General features: G+C 36.9%; 1 protein-coding gene across 2 annotated transcripts; it reads right to left on the reverse strand.

The window, feature by feature from the left end:
- Positions 1–51: 51 nt before the first annotated feature.
- Positions 52–24,247, reverse strand: LOC133574497 (serine protease HTRA1B-like). 2 transcript variants are annotated; one of them, XM_061926657.1, is made up of 10 exons: positions 23,778–24,247; positions 19,549–19,648; positions 19,357–19,471; positions 18,840–18,929; positions 15,751–15,945; positions 9,932–9,964; positions 9,751–9,865; positions 9,627–9,684; positions 4,877–4,972; positions 52–220 (listed from the first exon to the last, which is right to left on the reverse strand). In XM_061926657.1, the coding sequence occupies exons 1-10, from the start codon at positions 24,214–24,216 to the stop codon at positions 52–54; spliced, it is 1,410 nt and encodes a 469-aa protein (XP_061782641.1). In that variant the 5' UTR covers positions 24,217–24,247. The 2 variants fall into 2 exon arrangements, with proteins under 2 accessions (XP_061782641.1, XP_061782640.1); XM_061926656.1 differs by having other exon boundaries at positions 19,537–19,648.
- Positions 24,248–25,103: the final 856 nt, after the last annotated feature.

Below are 25,103 nucleotides of genomic sequence, written 5' to 3' on the forward strand. Positions count from 1 at the left end.
TGTAAGAAAAAGTGTCAAGCAGGTCACACAGATGTCCAGTCTGGCTGCAGGTCAAGGCTCCACCTCCTCAGGCAGCACAGACACCACCACGTCCTCGTTGCCCCGCCTCACCACCACGCGCAGCGGGGCGTCGCGCTTGATGGCGGCGCTGACGTCGCTGGCCGATGTCACGCGCTCGCCATTGATGCTGATGATGACATCGCTGTCCTGCAGACCGGCGCTGCATTGGAGAAACACACACTCGTGAAAAACACAACTAACACAAGACCTTCTCAATAGAAACAATAAAACTAAACATTCAAAACAATAAAACACATTAAAACAGGGGTGCTCATTACGTCGATCGCGAGCTACCGGTCGATCGTGGAGGGTGTGTCAGTCGATCACCAGCCAGGCATTAAAAAAATAGTCCTAAAAATGAGCGATCATAAATCTTCACGATGACGTCACTTTCGTCACTTGATTGACATTCACGGCACCCGAGGGTCTTCTGAGATGACGCTGGCTGCTGCCAGCTCATTAAAATTACCGACTAGAAGGCGAGAAACACTTTATTTCAACAGACTCTGGCGCCGTACCTGTCGTCAAAACTCCAAAGACCGACCGCACAGTTGCGCTAACAAAATAAGAGTCTCAGAAAGCCAGCGCAAACAAGCTAGCAAGCTACGGAGTTTGCCGACAATTTATTTTTTGTAAAGTGTATACAGAGGAGTACGGAAGCTGGACAAATAAGATGCCAAAAACCAACCACTTTCATGTGGTATTGGAGAGAAAGGAGGACTTTTTTTCTCCTCCATTCGAAAATGCGGACATTATCATCACCACTGTCTGATTCCTATCAATGTAAGTCATCAGAATCAGGTAATACACCAACTTATATTCTTGTCTTCATGAAAGAAAGGAATCTATATGTGTTAAACATGCTTGTATTATCATTAAACACCTTTAACTTATTAACAATATTAACTATATGTGTTAAACATGCTTGTATTATCTTTAAACATCTTTAACTTATTAACAATATTAACTATATGTGTTAAACATGCTTGTATTATCATTAAACACCTTTAACTTGTTAACAATATTAACTATATGTGTTAAACATGCTTGTATTATCTTTAAACATCTTTAACTTATTAACAATATTAACTATATGTGTTAAACATGCTTGTATTATCTTTAAACATCTTTAACTTATTAACAATATTAACTATATGTGTTAAACATGCTTGTATTATCATTAAACACCTTTAACTTATTAACAATATTAACTATATGTGTTAAACATGCTTGTATTATCTTTAAACATCTTTAACTTATTAACAATATTAACTATATGTGTTAAACATGCTTGTATTATCTTTAAACATCTTTAACTTATTAACAATATTAACTATATGTGTTAAACATGCTTGTATTATCTTTAAACATCTTTAACTTATTAACAATATTAACTATATGTGTTAAACATGCTTGTATTATCATTAAACACCTTTAACTTGTTAACAATATTAACTATATGTGTTAAACATGCTTGTATTATCTTTAAACATCTTTAACTTATTAACAATATTAACTATATGTGTTAAACATGCTTGTATTATCTTTAAACATCTTTAACTTATTAACAATATTAACTATATGTGTTAAACATGCTTGTATTATCTTTAAACATCTTTAACTTATTAACAATATTAACTATATGTGTTAAACATGCTTGTATTATCTTTAAACACCTTTAACTTATTAACAATATTAACTATATGTGTTAAACATGCTTGTATTATCTTTAAACATCTTTAACTTATTAACAACATTAACTATATGTTAAACATGCTTGTATTATCATTAAACACCTTTAACTTATTAACAATATTAACTATATGTGTTAAACATGCTTGTATTATCATTAAACACCTTTAACTTGTTAACAATATTAACTATATGTGTTAAACATGCTTGTATTATCTTTAAACATCTTTAACTTATTAACAATATTAACTATATGTGTTAAACATGCTTGTATTATCTTTAAACACCTTTAACTTATTAACAATATTAACTATATGTGTTAAACATGCTTGTATTATCATTAAACACCTTTAACTTATTAACAATATTAACTATATGTGTTAAACATGCTTTTATTATCATTAAACACCTTTAACTTGTTAACAATATTAACTATATGTGTTAAACATGCTTGTATTATCTTTAAACATCTTTAACTTATTAACAATATTAACTATATGTGTTAAACATGCTTGTATTATCTTTAAACATCTTTAACTTGTTAACAATATTAACTATATGTGTTAAACATACTTTTATTATCATTAAACACCTTTAACTTGTTAACAATATTAACTATATGTGTTAAACATGCTTGTATTATCTTTAAACATCTTTAACTTATTAACAATATTAACTATATGTGTTAAACATGCTTGTATTATCTTTAAACATCTTTAACTTATTAACAATATTAACTATATGTGTTAAACATGCTTGTATTATCTTTAAACATCTTTAACTTATTAACAATATTAACTATATGTGTTAAACATGCTTGTATTATCATTAAACACCTTTAACTTGTTAACAATATTAACTATATGTGTTAAACATACTTTTATTATCATTAAACACCTTTAACTTATTAACAATATTAACTATATGTGTTAAACATGCTTGTATTATCTTTAAACATCTTTAACTTATTAACAACATTAACTATATGTTAAACATGCTTGTATTATCATTAAACACCTTTAACTTATTAACAACATTAACTATATGTTAAACATGCTTGTATTATCATTAAACACCTTTAACTTGTTAACAATATTAACTATGTGTTAAACATGCTTGTATTATCTTTAAACATCTTTAACTTATTAACAATATTAACTATATGTGTTAAACATGCTTGCATTATCTTTAAACATCTTTAACTTGTTAACAATATTAACTATATGTGTTAAACATACTTTTATTATCATTAAACACCTTTAACTTGTTAACAATATTAACTATATGTGTTAAACATGCTTGTATTATCATTAAACACCTTTAACTTGTTAACAATATTAACTATGTGTTAAACATGCTTGTATTATCTTTAAACATCTTTAACTTATTAACAATATTAACTATATGTGTTAAACATGCTTGTATTATCTTTAAACACCTTTAACTTATTAACAATATTAACTATATGTGTTAAACATGCTTGTATTATCATTAAACACCTTTAACTTATTAACAATATTAACTATATGTGTTAAACATGCTTTTATTATCATTAAACACCTTTAACTTGTTAACAATATTAACTATATGTGTTAAACATGCTTGTATTATCTTTAAACATCTTTAACTTATTAACAATATTAACTATATGTGTTAAACATGCTTGTATTATCTTTAAACATCTTTAACTTGTTAACAATATTAACTATATGTGTTAAACATACTTTTATTATCATTAAACACCTTTAACTTGTTAACAATATTAACTATATGTGTTAAACATGCTTGTATTATCTTTAAACATCTTTAACTTATTAACAATATTAACTATATGTGTTAAACATGCTTGTATTATCTTTAAACATCTTTAACTTATTAACAATATTAACTATGTGTTAAACATGCTTGTATTATCTTTAAACATCTTTAACTTATTAACAATATTAACTATATGTGTTAAACATGCTTGTATTATCATTAAACACCTTTAACTTGTTAACAATATTAACTATATGTGTTAAACATACTTTTATTATCATTAAACACCTTTAACTTATTAACAATATTAACTATATGTGTTAAACATGCTTGTATTATCTTTAAACATCTTTAACTTATTAACAACATTAACTATATGTTAAACATGCTTGTATTATCATTAAACACCTTTAACTTATTAACAACATTAACTATATGTTAAACATGCTTGTATTATCATTAAACACCTTTAACTTATTAACAATATTAACTATATGTGTTAAACATGCTTGTATTATCTTTAAACATCTTTAACTTATTAACAACATTAACTATATGTTAAACATGCTTGTATTATCATTAAACACCTTTAACTTATTAACAACATTAACTATATGTTAAACATGCTTGTATTATCATTAAACACCTTTAACTTGTTAACAATATTAACTATGTGTTAAACATGCTTGTATTATCTTTAAACATCTTTAACTTATTAACAATATTAACTATATGTGTTAAACATGCTTGCATTATCTTTAAACATCTTTAACTTGTTAACAATATTAACTATATGTGTTAAACATACTTTTATTATCATTAAACACCTTTAACTTATTAACAATATTAACTAGATGTGTTAAACATGCTTGTATTATCTTTAAACATCTTTAACTTATTAACAACATTAACTATATGTTAAACATGCTTGTATTATCATTAAACACCTTTAACTTGTTAACAATATTAACTATATGTGTTAAACATGCTTGCATTATCATTAAACACACTTAACTTGTTAACAAAAATATATATTTGATAAATAAGTAAATATAAATTATATATATGAATGAGGTAGATCCCCACGACTTGATCAATTGAAAAGTAGCTCGCCTGCAGAAAAAGTGTGCGCACCCCTGCATTAAAACAATAAAACACATTAAAACAAAACACATTAAAAACAAAACACATCAAAACAATAAAACAACACATTGAAAACAATAAAATAACACATTGAAGATGATAAAAACATTAAATACTTTATGTTTAATTGTTTTGAAAGTCAATAAAACACATGAAGACAATAAAAAAACATGTAAGAGTTAAAAACAGACGAGCGACAATAGAAAGTTGTCACAGTACTCACGCTTTGGCGGGACTACGGCTGAGGACTTCAATGATGTAAGCACCTGACGTGACGTCTGGGAAGTCTGACTGTCTCTCCTTCAACTCCTTAGCTATCCTGAACACACCATCATCTTCATCATCAGCATACATCAACAAGTGTGCCACACCAAATGGTAAATGACTTGACTTTATTCATTCATGCTTGCAGTGGAGCCAGGGCCCCACTGAAAAAAGCAGCTGAACTTTACAATGAATATCAAACAAACAAAAATGAAAAGAACAGACAGTATTTTATATAAAAAAAACATTTTCAGGGCAACAGCAGCATGGAAACTGTTAGCATTCTGGTATATGACTATTACTTATTTAATTAGATAGTGTCATTATACAGCTTAATTGCAAACTGAACAATGTGTATTTATAGTGCCTGACTACACCTGCAATGATACCAGGTAGTCATCATCATCATAAATAACTGGTAAATGAGGTGTATTTATAGTGCCTGACTACACCTGCAATGATACCAGGTAGTCATCATCATCATAAATAACTGGTAAATGAGGTGTATTTATAGTGCCTGACTGTATATGCAATGATACCATGTAGTCATCATCATCATAAATAACTGGTAAATGAGGTGTATTTATAGTGCCTGACTACACCTGCAATGATACCATGTAGTCCTCATCATCATAAATAACTGGTAAATAAGGTGTATTTATAGTGCCTGACTATACATGCAATGATACCATGTAGTCATCATCATAAATAACTGGTAAATGAGGTGTATTTATAGTGCCTGACTACACCTGCAATGATACCATGGAGTCATCATCATCATAAATAACTGGTAAATGAGGTGTATTTATAGTGCCTGACTGTATATGCAATGATACCATGTAGTCATCATCATCATAAATAACTGGTAAATGAGGTGTATTTATAGTGCCTGACTGTACCTGCAATGATACAATGGAGTCATCATCATAAATAACTGGTAAATGAGGTGTATTTATAGTGCCTGACTATACATGCAATGATACCATGTAGTCATCATCATCATAAATAACTGGTAAATGAGGTGTATTTATAGTGCCTGACTATACATACAATGATACCATGTAGTCCTCATCATCATAAATAACTGGTAAATGAGGTGTATTTATAGTGCCTGACTACACCTGCAATGATACCATGTAGTCATCATCATCATAAATAACTGGTAAATGAGGTGTATTTATAGTGCAATGATGCACTTCACTACATACGTGACTTTCACACATTGAACAAACAAAAAAAATTAAACGGACTCCAAAAAATTCCACTTAATTAAATATTGAACATCTTATGGTGCATTTTTGTAAGTCATATGTTGTTTTATTGATTGTTGCCATCACATGATAATGTCCATTGTGTATTTTATATAAATATTGTCCATTGTGTATTTTATATAAATATTGTCCATTGTGTATTTTATATAAATATTGTCCATTGTGTATTTTATATAAATAATGTCCATTGTGTATTTTATATAAATAATGTCCATTGTGTATTTTATATAAATAATGTCCATTGTGTATTTTATATAAATGTCCATTGTGTATTTTATATAAATATTGTCCATTGTGTATTTTTAGTGTTTAGTGTTAGTACATTCATACAATAAACTACAGACGTTTACGCGAGTAGAAACTAAACAACACCCACATCAAACACGGCACACAATGACTGTGACTCATCACAATTAACCTCAAGCCTTCTAGTGGGTATTTTACATAAATAATGTCCATTGTGTATTTTATATAAATAACTGTCCATTGTGTATTTTATATAAATAATGTCCATTGTGTATTTTATATAAATAATGTCCATTGTGTATTTTATATAAATAATGTCCATTGTGTATTTTACATAAATATTGTCCATTGTGTATTTTATATAAATAATGTCCATTGTGTATTTTATATAAATAATGTCCATTGTGTATTTTATATAAATAATGTCCATTGTGTATTTTACATAAATAATGTCCATTGTGTATTTTATATAAATAATGTCCATTGTGTATTTTATATAAATAATGTCCATTGTGTATTTTGTATAAATAATGTCCATTGTGTATTTTACATAAATATTGTCCATTGTGTATTTTATATAAATAATGTCCATTGTGTATTTTATATAAATAATGTCCATTGTGTATTTTACATAAATAATGTCCATTGTGTATTTTATATAAATAATGTCCATTGTGTATTTCATATAAATAATGTCCATTGTGTATTTTTAGTGTTTAGTGTTAGTACATTTATACAATAAACTACAGACGTTTATGCGAGTAGAAACTAAACAACACCCACATCAAACACGGCACACAATGACTGTGACTCATCACAATTAACCTCAAGCCTTCTAGTGGGTATTTTACATAAATAATGTCCATTGTGTATTTTATATAAATAATGTCCATTGTGTATTTTATATAAATATTGTCCATTGTGTATTTTATATAAATAATGTCCATTGTGTATTTTATATAAATAATGTCCATTGTGTATTTTATATAAATGTCCATTGTGTATTTTATATAAATAATGTCCATTGTGTATTTTATATAAATAATGTCCATTGTGTATTTTATATAAATGTCCATTGTGTATTTTATATAAATAATGTCCATTGTGTATTTTACATAAATATTGTCCATTGTGTATTTTATATAAATAATGTCCATTGTGTATTTTACATAAATATTGTCCATTGTGTATTTTATATAAATAATGTCCATTGTGTATTTTATATAAATAATGTCCATTGTGTATTTTACATAAATATTGTCCATTGTGTATTTTATATAAATAATGTCCATTGTGTATTTTATATAAATAATGTCCATTGTGTATTTTATATAAATAATGTCCATTGTGTATTTTTAGTGTTTAGTGTTAGTACATTCATACAATAAACTACAGACGTTTACGCGAGTAGAAACTAAACAACACCCACATCAAACACGGCACACAATGACTGTGACTCATCACAATTAACCTCAAGCCTTCTAGTGGGTATTTTACATAAATAATGTCCATTGTGTATTTTATATAAATATTGTCCATTGTGTATTTTATATAAATAATGTCCATTGTGTATTTTATATAAATAATGTCCATTGTGTATTTTACATAAATATTGTCCATAGTGTATTTTATATAAATAATGTCCATTGTGTATTTTATATAAATAATGTCCATTGTGTATTTTATATAAATAATGTCCATTGTGTATTTTTAGTGTTTAGTGTTAGTACATTCATACAATAAACTACAGACGTTTATGCGAGTATAAACTAAACACCCACATCAAACACGGCACACAATGACTGTGACTCATCACAATTAACCTCAAGCCTTCTAGTGGTCAGATTGAGCACTACAAGTACTTTTACCAATCATTTAGATTTTTTTAGTGCCATTTTTGGCTTGAATGAGCAGTCTTTTTCTGCTGCTTCATCGTGACATACTGTTGCCCCCTGCAGGGTGGCGGGAGTACTGCACACATGAGAAACCCTAGTTTTGAACGGGTTCACCAACCCGACTCGGGTGACGTTCGGCGGGCCGAAGGAAGAGCGTGGGGGGGCCACCGGTTGAGTATCAAGATGGGTCAATCAGAAAGGAAAACAACAAGCGAGGCAGGAAAAAGAAAGAACCAGAAATAAAGATACAATAACACTACAATACAAAAAACACATAGAGCGAACCATGAAAACATGTCAAACACTACTTTTTTTCCCCTACGCTTTGAATCCTGCGGCTCATAAAACGGTGCAGTTACTAATTGATTTTTCTTTGCTGAAAGCCATAAAGTAAGTTGTTGAAAAAAACAAACGTGCAAATACACTGAATAGGTGACGCTTTGCCCTTCTGTTTAGACTGAGTTCTGAACCGGAAGTAGAAGTGCCATTCTGTGTTCTAGCTTTTACGAGTGAAACCGTTGAAACCTTCTAAAAGGGTTGCGGCTAATTTATGGATTTTTTTTGGCTGACGGCCACCACACAAAGAATTTCAAAGAAAAAAAACAAGCAGATACAACGAGACGGTGTTTTTTTTTTTTTTGTACGATGGCGCCATCTTATGGACGAATTCGCTCAATGCAGGTGCTGCAGTGTCCTTCCATTGACTGCTTCAAAACCCGGAGTAGAATGTTGTTCAGTCTTCTAGCCATCCATAGCGTTTCTACCCGTGTGAATTATTCATTCATCGCTCCAAGTAACGTTTGTAAGTTTTACAATATAACTAAAACAATTCTTACTTACTAAAGCGTCCGATGTGTGATGTCTGTAGGAGTGTTTTCATGCATATTTGTACCTGTTATCGTAATGTAATCAAGCTAGCGTCGTTAGCATGAGCTAACATGCTAACAGGTTTACGAGTGTCTGTGTTAGTATGATCAACTTACAATGACATTCTTTTTGTATCGTTTCACTTCCACAAATTCCTCAGTAAATTCACCAAAACTAGTGGGCCCATGTCCATGACTTCTGTTTTGTTTGATCGGCCGTTTTACTGCCTTGTTACAGACACCGTTTGAAAACAATTAAGGTATGTAAATAAATATTTCTTTGTAAATAACAACGTAGTATCTGCGACTTATAGTCTGGCCGGGTCGGGGGAACTTTCAAAATAAAGATCAGTCAGCTGTTTTTGAGGTTTCCTACAGCCATGCTGTGACCAGTGTGTGTGTGTGTGTATGTGTGTGTGTGTGTGACTCACGCGGGTGTGAGGCTCATCATCCTGATACCGATGTACTTCTTCTTGCTGACGCCTCTTCCTGCTCACAACAACAAAAGTCGTCGGCAACACAAACGTGAAACCCCCGGATGGCGCCCACACTAACCGTTGACCTGTCGGTTGTGCGACTCGGCCAGGAACTGTCGGATCTTGTCTGAGGGGATGGCGAAGGAGATTCCTGCCGTCACCTTCAGGGTGTTGATGCCGATGACTTCACCGTCCTGCGGGTGTGACACCAGCACGTGAAGAAGAGTTGGTGTGGAGGCTCAGACACGCAGAACACTCACCAAGTTGACCAGGGGACCTCCTGAGTTGCCGTACTGTGGGAACATGAAGGCAAACAGTCAGACTCACAACATGAAGCAAACAGACTCACAACATGAAGCAAACAGTCAGACTCACAACATGAACCAAACAGTCAGACTCACAACATGAAGGCAAGCAGTCAGACTCACAACATGAAGCAAACAGTCAGACTCACAACATGAAGGCAAACAGTCAGACTCACAACATGAAGGCAAACAGTCAGACTCACAACATGAAGGCAAACAGTCAGACTCACAACATGAAGGCAAACAGTCAGACTCACAACATGAGGCAAACAGTCAGACTCACAACATGAAGGCAAACAGTCAGACTCACAACATGAAGGCAAACAGTCAGACTCACAACATGAAGGCAAACAGTCAGACTCACAACATGAAGGCAAACAGTCGGACTCACAACATGAAGGCAAACAGTCAGACTCACAACATGAAGGCAAACAGTCAGACTCACAACATGAAGAAAACAGTCAGACTCACAACATGAATTCAAACAGTCAGACTCACAACATGAATTCAAACAGTCAGACTCACAACATGAATTCAAACAGTCAGACTCACAACATGAAGGCAAACATTCAGACTCACAACATGAAGGCAAACAGTCAGACTCACAACATGAAGCAAACAGTCAGACTCACAACATGAAGCAAACAGACTCACAACATGAAGCAAACAGTCAGACTCACAACATGAACCAAACAGTCAGACTCACAACATGAAGGCAAGCAGTCAGACTCACAACATGAAGCAAACAGTCAGACTCACAACATGAAGCAAACAGTCAGACTCACAACATGAAGGCAAACAGTCAGACTCACAACATGAAGGCAAACAGTCAGACTCACAACATGAAGGCAAACAGTCAGACTCACAACATGAGGCAAACAGTCAGACTCACAACATGAAGGCAAACAGTCAGACTCACAACATGAAGGCAAACAGTCAGACTCACAACATGAAGGCAAACAGTCAGACTCACAACATGAAGGCAAACAGTCGGACTCACAACATGAAGGCAAACAGTCAGACTCACAACATGAAGGCAAACAGTCAGACTCACAACATGAAGAAAACAGTCAGACTCACAACATGAATTCAAACAGTCAGACTCACAACATGAATTCAAACAGTCAGACTCACAACATGAAGGCAAACATTCAGACTCACAACATGAAGGCAAACAGTCAGACTCACAACATGAAGCAAACAGTCAGACTCACAACATGAAGCAAACAGACTCACAACATGAAGCAAACAGTCAGACTCACAACATGAAGCAAACAGTCAGACTCACAACATGAAGGCAAGCAGTCAGACTCACAACATGAAGGCAAACAGTCAGACTCACAACATGAAGCAAACAGTCAGACTCAAAACATGAAGGCAAACAGTCAGACTCACAACATGAAGGCAAACAGTCAGACTCACAACATGAAGGCAAACAGTCAGACTCACAACATGAATTCAAACAGTCAGACTCACAACATGAAGGCAAACAGTCAGACTCACAACATGAAGGCAAACAGTCAGACTCACAACATGAAGCAAACAGACTCACAACATGAAGCAAACAGTCAGACTCACAACATGAAGGCAAGCAGTCAGACTCACAACATGAAGGCAAACAGTCAGACTCACAACATGAAGGCAAACAGTCAGACTCACAACATGAAGGCAAACAGTCAGACTCACAACATGAAGGCAAACAGTCAGACTCACAACATGAAGCAAACAGTCAGACTCACAACATGAAGCAAACAGTCAGACTCACAACATGAAGGCAAACAGTCAGACTCACAACATGAAGGCAAACAGTCAGACTCACAACATGAAGGCAAACAGTCAGACTCACAACATGAAGGCAAACAGTCAGACTCACAACATGAAGGCAAACAGTCAGACTCACAACATGAAGGCAAACAGTCAGACTCACAACATGAAGAAAACAGTCAGACTCACAACATGAATTCAAACAGTCAGACTCACAACATGAATTCAAACAGTCAGACTCACAACATGAAGGCAAACATTCAGACTCACAACATGAAGGCAAACAGTCAGACTCACAACATGAAGCAAACAGTCAGACTCACAACATGAAGCAAACAGACTCACAACATGAGGCAAACAGTCAGACTCACAACATGAAGGCAAACAGTCAGACTCACAACATGAAGCAAACAGTCAGACTCACAACATGAAGGCAAGCAGTCAGACTCACAACATGAAGGCAAACAGTCAGACTCACAACATGAAGCAAACAGTCAGACTCAAAACATGAAGGCAAACAGTCAGACTCACAACATGAAGGCAAACAGTCAGACTCACAACATGAAGGCAAACAGTCAGACTCACAACATGAATTCAAACAGTCAGACTCACAACATGAATTCAAACAGTCAGACTCACAACATGAAGGCAAACAGTCAGACTCACAACATGAAGAAAACAGTCAGACTCACAACATGAAGGCAAACAGTCAGACTCACAACATGAAGGCAAACAGTCAGACTCACAACATGAAGGCAAACTGTCAGACTCACAACATGAAGGCAAACAGTCAGACTCACAGCATGAAGGCAAACAGTCAGACTCACAGCATGAAGGCAAACAGTCAGACTCACAACATGAAGGCAAACAGTCGGACTCACAGCATGAAGGCAAACAGTCAGACTCACAACATGAAGGCAAACAGTCAGACTCACAACATGAAGCAAACAGTCAGACTCACAACATGAAGGCAAACAATCAGACTCACAACATGAAGGCAAACAGTCAGACTCACAACATGAAGGCAAACTGTCAGACTCACAACATGAAGGCAAACAGTCAGACTCACAACATGAAGGCAAACAGTCAGACTCACAACATGAAGGCAAACAGTCAGACTCACAACATGAAGGCAAACAGTCAGACTCACAACATGAAGGCAAACAGTCAGACTCACAACATGAAGGCAAACAGTCAGACTCAAAACATGAAAGCAAACAGTCAGACTCACAACATGAATTCAAACAGTCAGACTCACAACATGAAGGCAAACTGTCAGACTCACAACATGAAGGCAAACAGTCAGACTCACAACATGAAGGCAAACAGTCAGAGTCACAACATGAAGGCAAACAGTCAGAGTCACAACATGAAGCAAACAGTCAGACTCACAACATGAAGGCAAACAGTCAGACTCACAACATGAATTCAAACAGTCAGACTCACAACATGAAGGCAAACAGTCAGACTCACAACATGAAGCAAACAGTCAGACTCACAACATGAAGGCAAGCAGTCAGACTCACAACATGAAGGCAAACAGTCAGACTCACAACATGAAGGCAAACAGTCAGACTCACAACATGAAGGCAAACAGTCAGACTCACAACATGAATTCAAACAGTCAGACTCACAACATGAAGGCAAACAGTCAGACTCACAACATGAAGGCAAACAGTCAGACTCACAACATGAAGGCAAACAGTCAGACTCACAACATGAAGGCAAACATTCAGACTCACAACATGAAGGCAAACAGTCAGACTCACAACATGAAGCAAACAGTCAGACTCACAACATGAAGCAAACAGACTCACAACATGAGGCAAACAGTCAGACTCACAACATGAAGGCAAACAGTCAGACTCACAACATGAAGCAAACAGTCAGACTCACAACATGAAGGCAAGCAGTCAGACTCACAACATGAAGGCAAACAGTCAGACTCACAACATGAAGCAAACAGTCAGACTCAAAACATGAAGGCAAACAGTCAGACTCACAACATGAAGGCAAACAGTCAGACTCACAACATGAAGGCAAACAGTCAGACTCACAACATGAATTCAAACAGTCAGACTCACAACATGAATTCAAACAGTCAGACTCACAACATGAAGGCAAACAGTCAGACTCACAACATGAAGAAAACAGTCAGACTCACAACATGAAGGCAAACAGTCAGACTCACAACATGAAGGCAAACAGTCAGACTCACAACATGAAGGCAAACTGTCAGACTCACAACATGAAGGCAAACAGTCAGACTCACAGCATGAAGGCAAACAGTCAGACTCACAGCATGAAGGCAAACAGTCAGACTCACAACATGAAGGCAAACAGTCGGACTCACAGCATGAAGGCAAACAGTCAGACTCACAACATGAAGGCAAACAGTCAGACTCACAACATGAAGCAAACAGTCAGACTCACAACATGAAGGCAAACAATCAGACTCACAACATGAAGGCAAACAGTCAGACTCACAACATGAAGGCAAACTGTCAGACTCACAACATGAAGGCAAACAGTCAGACTCACAACATGAAGGCAAACAGTCAGACTCACAACATGAAGGCAAACAGTCAGACTCACAACATGAAGGCAAACAGTCAGACTCACAACATGAAGGCAAACAGTCAGACTCACAACATGAAGGCAAACAGTCAGACTCAAAACATGAAAGCAAACAGTCAGACTCACAACATGAATTCAAACAGTCAGACTCACAACATGAAGGCAAACTGTCAGACTCACAACATGAAGGCAAACAGTCAGACTCACAACATGAAGGCAAACAGTCAGAGTCACAACATGAAGGCAAACAGTCAGAGTCACAACATGAAGCAAACAGTCAGACTCACAACATGAAGGCAAACAGTCAGACTCACAACATGAATTCAAACAGTCAGACTCACAACATGAAGGCAAACAGTCAGACTCACAACATGAAGCAAACAGTCAGACTCACAACATGAAGGCAAGCAGTCAGACTCACAACATGAAGGCAAACAGTCAGACTCACAACATGAAGGCAAACAGTCAGACTCACAACATGAAGGCAAACAGTCAGACTCACAACATGAATTCAAACAGTCAGACTCACAACATGAAGGCAAACAGTCAGACTCACAACATGAAGGCAAACAGTCAGACTCACAACATGAAGGCAAACAGTCAGACTCACAACATGAAGAAAACAGTCAGACTCACAACATGAAGAAAACAGTCAGACTCACAACATGAAGAAAACAGTCAGACATCATCAGAACCACATAACAGTTGAACAATGTCTGAGTCCGCTCTTCACCTGGGACTTGTCTTACACACTCGGACTTTTCACTTCCACAACACAAGATCAGAGTTAGTTCTAACAACCTGAATATGTTGACTCTCACCTGCTTCTGGCTGTGACTACAATGATACTGACATTCACCATGGCAACACTACCATTCACCATGGCAACGCCACAATTCACCATGGCAACACTACCATTCACCATGGCAACACTACCATTCACCATGGCAACACCACAATTCACCATGGCAACACTACCATTCACCATGGCAACACTACCATTCACCATGGCAACACTACCATTCACCATGGCAAAACTACCATTCACCATGGCAACACTACCATTCACCATGGCAACACTACCATTCACCATGGCAACACTACAATTCACCATGGCAACACTACCATTCACTATGGCAACACTACCATTCACCATGGCAACACTACAATTCACCATGGCAACACTACCATTCACTATGGCAACACTACCATTCACCATGGCAACACTACCATTCACCATAGCAACACTACCATCCACCATGGCAACACTACAATTCACCATGGCAACACTACAATTCACCATGGCAACACTACCATTCACCATGGCAACACTACAATTCACCATGGCAACACTACAATTCACCATGGCAACACTACAATTCACCATGGCAACTGCAAGCCCAACCCTGAGCAGAAACAACAGGATGCCTCACATTGATGATGGCGTCCGTCTGGATGTAGTCCATGTCCGAGTTTTGGAAGCCCAGTTCTTTGCCCCCCCGCTGGGTGGTGCTGACGATGCCGGTGGTCACGGTGTTCTGGAGAGAGAACGGACTCCCGATGGCCACCACAAACTCACCAGGCCGGAGGTCCGCCGAGCGGCCGAGCTGAAGAACCGGCAGTTTGACCTGACAGGAAGAAGCTTTTAGCACGCTAGTTAGCTCAAATGTGACAAGTCATAAAGCAGCATGACAATACACATATATAAAGATGGTAGAGCAGCATGACAATACACATATATAAAGATGGTAGAGCAGCATGACAGTATATATAAAGATGGTAGAGCAGCATGACAGTATAAATAAAGATGGTAGAGCAGCATGACAGTATAAATAAAGATGGTAGAGCAGCATGATGATAGAAATAAAGATGGTAGAGCAGCATGATGATATAAATAAAGATGGTAGAGCAGCATGATAATATAAATAAAGATGGTAGAGCAGCATGACAGTATATATAAAGATGGTAGAGCAGCATGACAATACACATATATAAAGATGGTAGAGCAGCATGACAGTATATATAAAGATGGTAGAGCAGCATGATGATAGAAATAAAGATGGTAGAGCAGCATGACAGTATATATAAAGATGGTAGAGCAGCATGACAATACACATATATAAAGATGGTAGAGCAGCATGACAGTATATATAAAGATGGTAGAGCAGCATGACAGTATAAATAAAGATGGTAGAGCAGCATGACAGTATATATAAAGATGGTAGAGCAGCATGACAGTATAAATAAAGATGGTAGAGCAGCATGACAGTATAAATAAAGATGGTAGAGCAGCATGATGATAGAAATAAAGATGGTAGAGCAGCATGATGATAGAAATAAAGATGGTAGAGCAGCATGATGATAGAAATAAAGATGGTAGAGCAGCATGACAGTATATATAAAGATGGTAGAGCAGCATGACAATACACATATATAAAGATGGTAGAGCAGCATGACAGTATATATAAAGATGGTAGAGCAGCATGACAGTATAAATAAAGATGGTAGAGCAGCATGACAGTATAAATAAAGATGGTAGAGCAGCATGATGATAGAAATAAAGATGGTAGAGCAGCATGACAATACACATATATAAAGATGGTAGAGCAGCATGACAGTATATATAAAGATGGTAGAGCAGCATGACAGTATAAATAAAGATGGTAGAGCAGCATGACAGTATAAATAAAGATGGTAGAGCAGCATGATGATAGAAATAAATATGGTAGAGCAGCATGATGATATAAATAAAGATGGTAGAGCAGCATGATGATAGAAATAAAGATGGTAGAGCAGCATGACAGTATATATAAAGATGGTAGAGCAGCATGACAATACACATATATAAAGATGGTAGAGCAGCATGACAGTATATATAGAGATGGTAGAGCAGCATGACAGTATAAATAAAGATGGTAGAGCAGCATGACAGTATAAATAAAGATGGTAGAGCAGCATGATGATAGAAATAAAGATGGTAGAGCAGCATGACAATACACATATATAAAGATGGTAGAGCAGCATGACAGTATATATAAAGATGGTAGAGCAGCATGACAGTATAAATAAAGATGGTAGAGCAGCATGACAGTATAAATAAAGATGGTAGAGCAGCATGATGATAGAAATAAAGATGGTAGAGCAGCATGACAGTATAAATAAAGATGGTAGAGCAGCATGATAATACACATATATAAATATGGTTGAGCAGCATGACAGTATAAATAAAGATGGTAGAGCAGCATGATGATAGAAATAAAGATGGTAGAGCAGCATGATGATAGAAATAAAGATGGTAGAGCAGCATGATGATAGAAATAAAGATGGTAGAGCAGCATGATGATAGAAATAAAGATGGTAGAGCAGCATGACAGTATAAATAAAGATGGTAGAGCAGCATGACAGAATAAATAAAGATGGTAGAGCAGCATGATAATATAAATAAAGATGGTAGAGCAGCATGATGATAGAAATAAAGATGGTAGAGCAGCTTGATGATAGAAATAAAGATGGTAGAGCAGCATGATGATAGAAATAAAGATGGTAGAGCAGCATGATAATAGAAATAAAGATGGTAGAGCAGCATGATGATAGAAATAAAGATGGTAGAGCAGCATGATGATAGAAATAAAGATGGTAGAGCAGCATGATGATAGAAATAAAGATGGTAGAGCAGCATGATGATAGAAATAAAGATGGTAGAGCAGCATGATAATATACATAAAGATGGTAGAGCAGCATGATGATAGAAATAAAGATGGTAGAGCAGCATGACAATATAAATAAAGATGGTAGAGCAGCATGACAGTATAAATAAAGATGGTAGAGCAGCATGATAATAGAAATAAAGATGGTAGAGCAGCATGACAGTATAAATAAAGATGGTAGAGCAGAATGATAATAGAAATAAAGATGTAGAGCAGCATGATGATAGAAATAAAGATGGTAGAGCAGCTTGATGATAGAAATAAAGATGGTAGAGCAGCATGACAGTATAAGTAAAGATGGTAGAGCAGCATGACAGAATAAATAAAGATGGTAGAGCAGCATGATAATATAAATAAAGATGGTAGAGCAGCATGATGATAGAAATAAAGATGGTAGAGCAGCATGATGATAGAAATAAAGATGGTAGAGCAGCATGATGATAGAAATAAAGATGGTAGAGCAGCTTGATGATAGAAATAAAGATGGTAGAGCAGCATGACAGTATAAGTAAAGATGGTAGAGCAGCATGACAGAATAAATAAAGATGGTAGAGCAGCATGATAATATAAATAAAGATGGTAGAGCAGCATGATGATATAAATAAAGATGGTAGAGCAGCATGATGATAGAAATAAAGATGGTAGAGCAGCATGATGATATAAATAAAGATGGTAGAGCAGCATGATGATAGAAATAAAGATGGTAGAGCAGCATGATGATAGAAATAAAGATGGTAGAGCAGCATGATGATAGAAATAAAGATGGTAGAGCAGCATGATGATAGAAATAAAGATGGTAGAGCAGCATGACTCACAGCAGAGGTGATCTTGATCAGAGCGATGTCGGCCTTCTCATCCACATCTTGGATCTTGGCATCAAATGTGGCGCCGCTCTTAAGCTCCACCTGCAGGCCAGACGTGTCACATGACCAGGTCAGACGTGTCACATGACCAGGTCAGACGTGTCACATGACCAGGCCAGACGTGTCACATGACCAGGTCAGACGTGTCACATGACCAGGCCAGACGTGTCAGTGTCACATGACCAGGCCAGACGTGTCAGTGTCACATGACCAGGTCAGATGTGTCACATGACCAGGTCAGATGTGTCACATGACCAGGTCAGATGTGTCACATGACCAGGTCAGATGTGTCACATGACCAGGTCAGATGTGTCACATGACCAGGTCAGACGTGTCACATGACCAGGTCAGATGTGTCACATGACCAGGTCAGATGTGTCAGTGTCACATGACCAGGTCAGACGTGTCACATGACCAGGCCAGACGTGTCACATGACCAGGTCCTCTCCTCCCATTGGTCGCCACCTACTTTGACTCGATGCTTATTGGCCACCACGTGGGCGTTGGTGACGATAAGCCCCTCCTCCGACACCAAGAAGCCGGAGCCGCTGGCCATGGCCACTTCCCTCCTGGAGTAGATCATCCTGCAGGAGGACAGTGCAGGTGAGTGCAGGTGAGTGCAGGTGAGTGCAGGTGGGCGGAGTCACACCGGCCTTCGTACTTGCGGTAAACTTCGATGTGAACCACAGCAGGAGCGATCTTCTCCACCACGTCAGCGATGAAGTTGTACTTGAAGCGAAGACTGTCGGCGTGCTGACGGCCTGAGGGGCGGAGTCACACACATGTCAATCATCCGTCGCTAGCCACTGTCTGAGCTAGCTGCTAACTGAACTCACCGCTAAAAAAGCTTGTCGTAATCTGAGCTAGCCGCCAACTCTGTTAGCCGCTAACTGAGCTTGTCGCTAACTGACCTAGCCACTAACTGAACTAGCCGCTAACTGAGCCTGTGGCTAACTAACTAAGCCAGCCGTGACCTTAGAAAGCCTCTAATTACACTAACCATGTTAGCCGCTAATTGAACTAGCACATGTCTGAGCCAGTCCCTAACTGAGATAGCCACTAACTAGGTTATCCGCTAACTACACTAGCTGCTAACTGAGCCTGCAGCTAACTAAACTAGCCACTAACTGAGCTAACGGCTAACTGAGTTTACCGCTAACTGAGCTTGCCAGTAACTAAGGTAGCTGCTAACTATGTTAGCCGATCACTGGCTAGTCGCAGACTGAGCTTGCTGCTATATGAGGTAGCCGCTAACCATGTTAGCCATTAACTGAGCTAGTTGCCAACTGAGCTAGACGCTACCTGAGCTAGTTGCTAACTAAGTTAGCTGTTATTTCAGCTAGTCGCTAACTACACTAGCCGCTAACTGAGCCCGCAGCTAACTAAACTAGCCACTAACTGAGCTAACGGCTAACTGAGTTTACCGCTAACTGAGCTTGCCAGTAACTAAGGTAGCTGCTAACTATGTTAGCCGATCACTGGCTAGTCGCAAACTGAGCTTGCTGCTATATGAGGTAGCCGCTAACCATGTTAGCCATTAACTGAGCTAGTTGCCAACTGAGCTAGACGCTACCTGAGCTAGTTGCTAATTAAGTTAGCTGTTATTTCAGCTAGTCGCTAACTACACTAGCCGCTAACTGAGCCTGCAGCTAACTAAACTAGCCACTAACTGAGCTAACGGCTAACTGAGTTTACCGCTAACTGAGCTTGCCAGTAACTACGGTAGCTGCTAACTATGTTAGCCGATTACTGGCTAGTGGCAAACTGAGCTTGCTGCTATATGAGGTAGCCGCTAACCATGTTAGCCATTAACTGAGCTCGTTGCCAACTGAGCTAGACGCTACCTGAGCTAGTTGATAACTAAGTTAGCTGTTATTTCAATTAGTCGCTAACTGATCTAGCCACTAACTTGCTGTTTTCTGAGCTAGCCGTTAACCACGCTAGCTGCTTACTGAGCTTGCCGCTAACTGAGCTATCCGCTAATTGCACTACACGTTAACTAAGCTAGCCGCTAACTAAGCTAACCGTTAGAGGTAGCCGCTAACTCAGCTAGTCACTAACTGAGCTTGCCGCTAACTGAGTAAGCTGCTAACTGAACTAGCTGCTAACTGAGCTAGCTGCTAACTGAGCTAGCTGCTAGCTGCTAAGAGAGGTTGATGTGAGTGAGGTTGAGTCCAGATGTGCGTGAGTCACAGTCTGTGTGTCCTGAGTTGAATGTTCTCACATAACTCCAGCTGTGCTGCCATAAGTCAACATCTGTGTGGCCCCGCCCATCAGACCCAGGAGAGAAGGACCAGTTCCAACATGGAGACCAGACTTCCCACTTTCATAACAACCAGGACAGGTGTCCTCATGCTAGCTGGTTAGCGACACGCCAACAACAACTTGTGGCCTCCAGCAGGTAAACAGATGACATCATCATGTTGTCTGCAGTCAACAATCAGATGAGTGTGCTTTATCTGATCCCGCCTAGACGAGTCTGAACCGGGAAGATTCCTGAGTCACTGTGCCATGTTTGTTGTCACGGCAACCAAGCTTGTCTGCACAGGAAAACATTTGATCCACAAAATCCTTCTTGAATAACATCTGACCCACATTCATGTTGGACCAGTCACCGGGTGTAGTCTGTCACGTAACATAAATATTATAGTCTGTCACCTAACATAAATATTATAGTCTGTCACGTAACATAAATATTATAGTCTGTCACCTAACATAAATATTATAGTCTGTCACCTAACATAAATATTATAGTCTGTCACCTAACATAAATATTATAGTCTGTCACGTAACATAAATATTATAGTCTGTCACCTAACATAAATATTATAGTCTGTCACGTAACATAAATATTATAGTCTGTCACCTAACATAAATATTATAATCTGTCACATAAGATAAATATTATAGTTAGTCACGTAACATAAATATTATAGTCTGTCACCTAACATAAATATTATAGTCTGTCACCTAACATAAATATTATAATCTGTCACATAAGATAAATATTATAGTTAGTCACGTAACATAAATATTATAGTCTGTCACCTAACATAAATATTATAGTCTGTCACATAAGATAAATATTATAGTTAGTCACATAACATAAATATTATAGTCTGTCACATAAGATAAATATTATAGTTAGTCACGTAACATAAATATTATAGTCTGTCACCTAACATAAATATTATAGTCTGTCACCTAACATAAAAATTATAGTCAGTCACGTAAAATAAATATTATAGTCAGTCACATAAAATAAATGTTATAGTTAGTCACATAAAATAAATATTATAGTTAGTCACATAAAATAAATATTATAGTCAGTCACTTAAAATAAATATTATAGTCTGTCACATAACATAAATATTATAGTCTGTCACGTAACATAAATATTATAGTCTGTCACGTAAAATAAATATTATAGTCTGTCTCGTAAATGAATATTATAGTCAGTCACGTAACATAAATATTATAGTTAGTCACCTAAAGTAAATATTACAGTCTGTCACGTAAAATAAATATTATAGTCAGTCACCTAAAATAAATATTATAGTCAGTCGTGTAAAATAAATATTATAGTCAGTCACGTAAAATAAATATTATAGTCAGTCACCTAAAATAAATATTATAGTCAGTCGCGTAAAATAAATATTATAGTCAGTCACGTAAAATACATATTATAGTCTGTCACGTAACATAAATATTATAGTCTGTCACGTAAAATAAATACTATAGTCAGTCACGTAAAATAAATATTATAGTCAGACACGTAAAATAAATATTATAGTCTGTCACGTAAAATAAATATTATAGTCTGTCACGTAACATTAATATTATAGTCTGTCACGTAAAATAAATATTATAGTCTGTCACGTAACATAAATATTATAGTCTGTCACGTAAAATAAATATTATAGTCTGTCACGTAAAATAAATATTATAGTCAGTCACGTAAAATAAATGTTATAGTTAGTCACATAAAATAAATGTTATAGTTAGTCACGTAAAATAAATATTATAGTCAGTCACGTAAAATAAATATTATAGTCAGTCACGTAAAATAAATATTATAGTCAGTCACATAAAATAAATAGTATAGTTAGTCACGTAAACAAAGTGTGCCAGTTAGAACTGATTTGCTATGCTAGCTATTATTAATGCTAGCCAGTGCTGGATGACCTCTGACCCAAGAAACAGGTGAGTGAAATGGACACCTGTTGTAACCGTGACAACGCACCTGTTGTAACCACTGTTGTAACCATGACAACGCACCTGTTGTAACCAAGTCAACACACCTGTTGTAACCATGACAACTCACGTGTTGTAACCATGACAACGCACCTGTCGTAACCATGACAACACACCTGTTATAACATGACAACACACCTGTTGCAACCAAGACAACACACCTGTTGTAACCATGACAACACACCTGCTGTAACTAAGACAACACACCTGTTGTGACCATGACAACGCACCTGTTGTAACCATGACAACACACCTGCTGTAACTAAGACAACTCACCTGTTGTAACCATGACAACACACCTGCTGTAACTAAGACAACTCACCTGTTGTAACCATGACAACGCACCTGTTATAACCAAGCCAACACACCTGTTGTAACCATGACAACACACCTGTTGTAACCATGACAACACACCTGCTGTAACTAAGACAACTCACCTGTTGTAACCATGACAACGCACCTGTTATAACCAAGCCAACACACCTGTTGTAACCATGACAACACACCTGTTGTAACCATGACAACATACCTGTCATAACCATGACAACACCCCTGTTGTAACCATGACAACCCAGACATCATTGCCCTAGAGGTCAAAGGTTTAAATGTGTATTTTGAACACGTGCACGCGCTCACCTTCGCCGCACGCGCCTCTCTGGATGAAGATGATGGGCGGACGCTGGGCGTCGGTGGCGCGCCTGCTCACGCGCCTCAGCTGGCAGATGTCCGCGTAGGTGACGCCGTCGCTGCCGCACACCTGTTCGCGGTTGGCGCAGGCGCACACGCCAGCCGTGCCCCTCCGCCGGACGGTGGTCGTCACCTCCACGCCGTCGCTCAGCGCGCACGTCAGCCCCTCCGCGCACTCCCGCTGGCCGACGCACGGCTCGCCCTCGCCGACCGCGCACGCGGGGCAACAGTCGCACGCGTCAAGCGCGACCCCCGCTGGGCACTCGGCGGGAGGGGCCGCGCACCTGGACCTGTCGCACGTGCCTGGGCAGCCGACGGCCGCGCGCTTGGAGATCAAGGCGTCGGCAGAGACGAGGAACGTGAGCGCGCACAGTATCAGCGTCATCATCGTCGTGCACGTTCACAAGTTGTGTGGAAGAAAGTACAGCCGCGCTTTAAATGAGGCACGTCAACATGGCTCCTGATTGGCCCGTCTCTGTCACGTGACCAGGAGGGCGGGGCTCATTAGTTGGAGAACATGTCTTACATTTTATTGGACTATACTATGTCTTCTATTATGTCTTATTGGACTGTATTTATCTTCTAGTGTGTTTTATTGGATTATATTATGTCTTATTGGACTATATTTATATTTTAGTGTGTTTTATTGGATTATATTTATCTTTTAGTGTGTTTTATTGGATTATATTATGTTTTATTGGACTATATTGATCTTTTAGTGTGTTTTATTGGATTATATTATGTCTTATTGGACTATATTTATATCTTAGTGTGTTTTATTGGATTATATTATGTCTTATTGGACTATATTTATCTTTTAGTGTGTTTTATTGGATTATATTATGTCTTATTAGACTATATTTATATTTTAGTGTGTTTTATTGGATTATATTATGTCTTATTGGACTATATTTATATTTTAGTGTGTTTTTTTGGATTATATTATGTTTTATTGGACTATATTTATCTTTTAGTGTGTTTTATTAGAATATATTATGTCTTATTGGACTATATTTATATTTTAGTGTGTTTTAATGATTATATTATGTCTTATTGGACTATATTTATCTTTTAGTGTGTTTTATTGGATTATATTATATCTTATTGGACTATATTTATATTTTAGTGTGTTTTATTGGATTATTTTATGTCTTATTGGACTATATTTATCTTTTAGTGTGTTTTATTGGATTATATTATGTTTTATTGGACTATATTTATATTTTAGTGTGTTTTATTGGATTATATTATGTCTTATTGGACTATATTTATCTT

Source organism: Nerophis lumbriciformis, linkage group LG32, assembly GCF_033978685.3.
Source record: "Nerophis lumbriciformis linkage group LG32, RoL_Nlum_v2.1, whole genome shotgun sequence".
NCBI lineage: Eukaryota > Metazoa > Chordata > Actinopteri > Syngnathiformes > Syngnathidae > Nerophis > Nerophis lumbriciformis.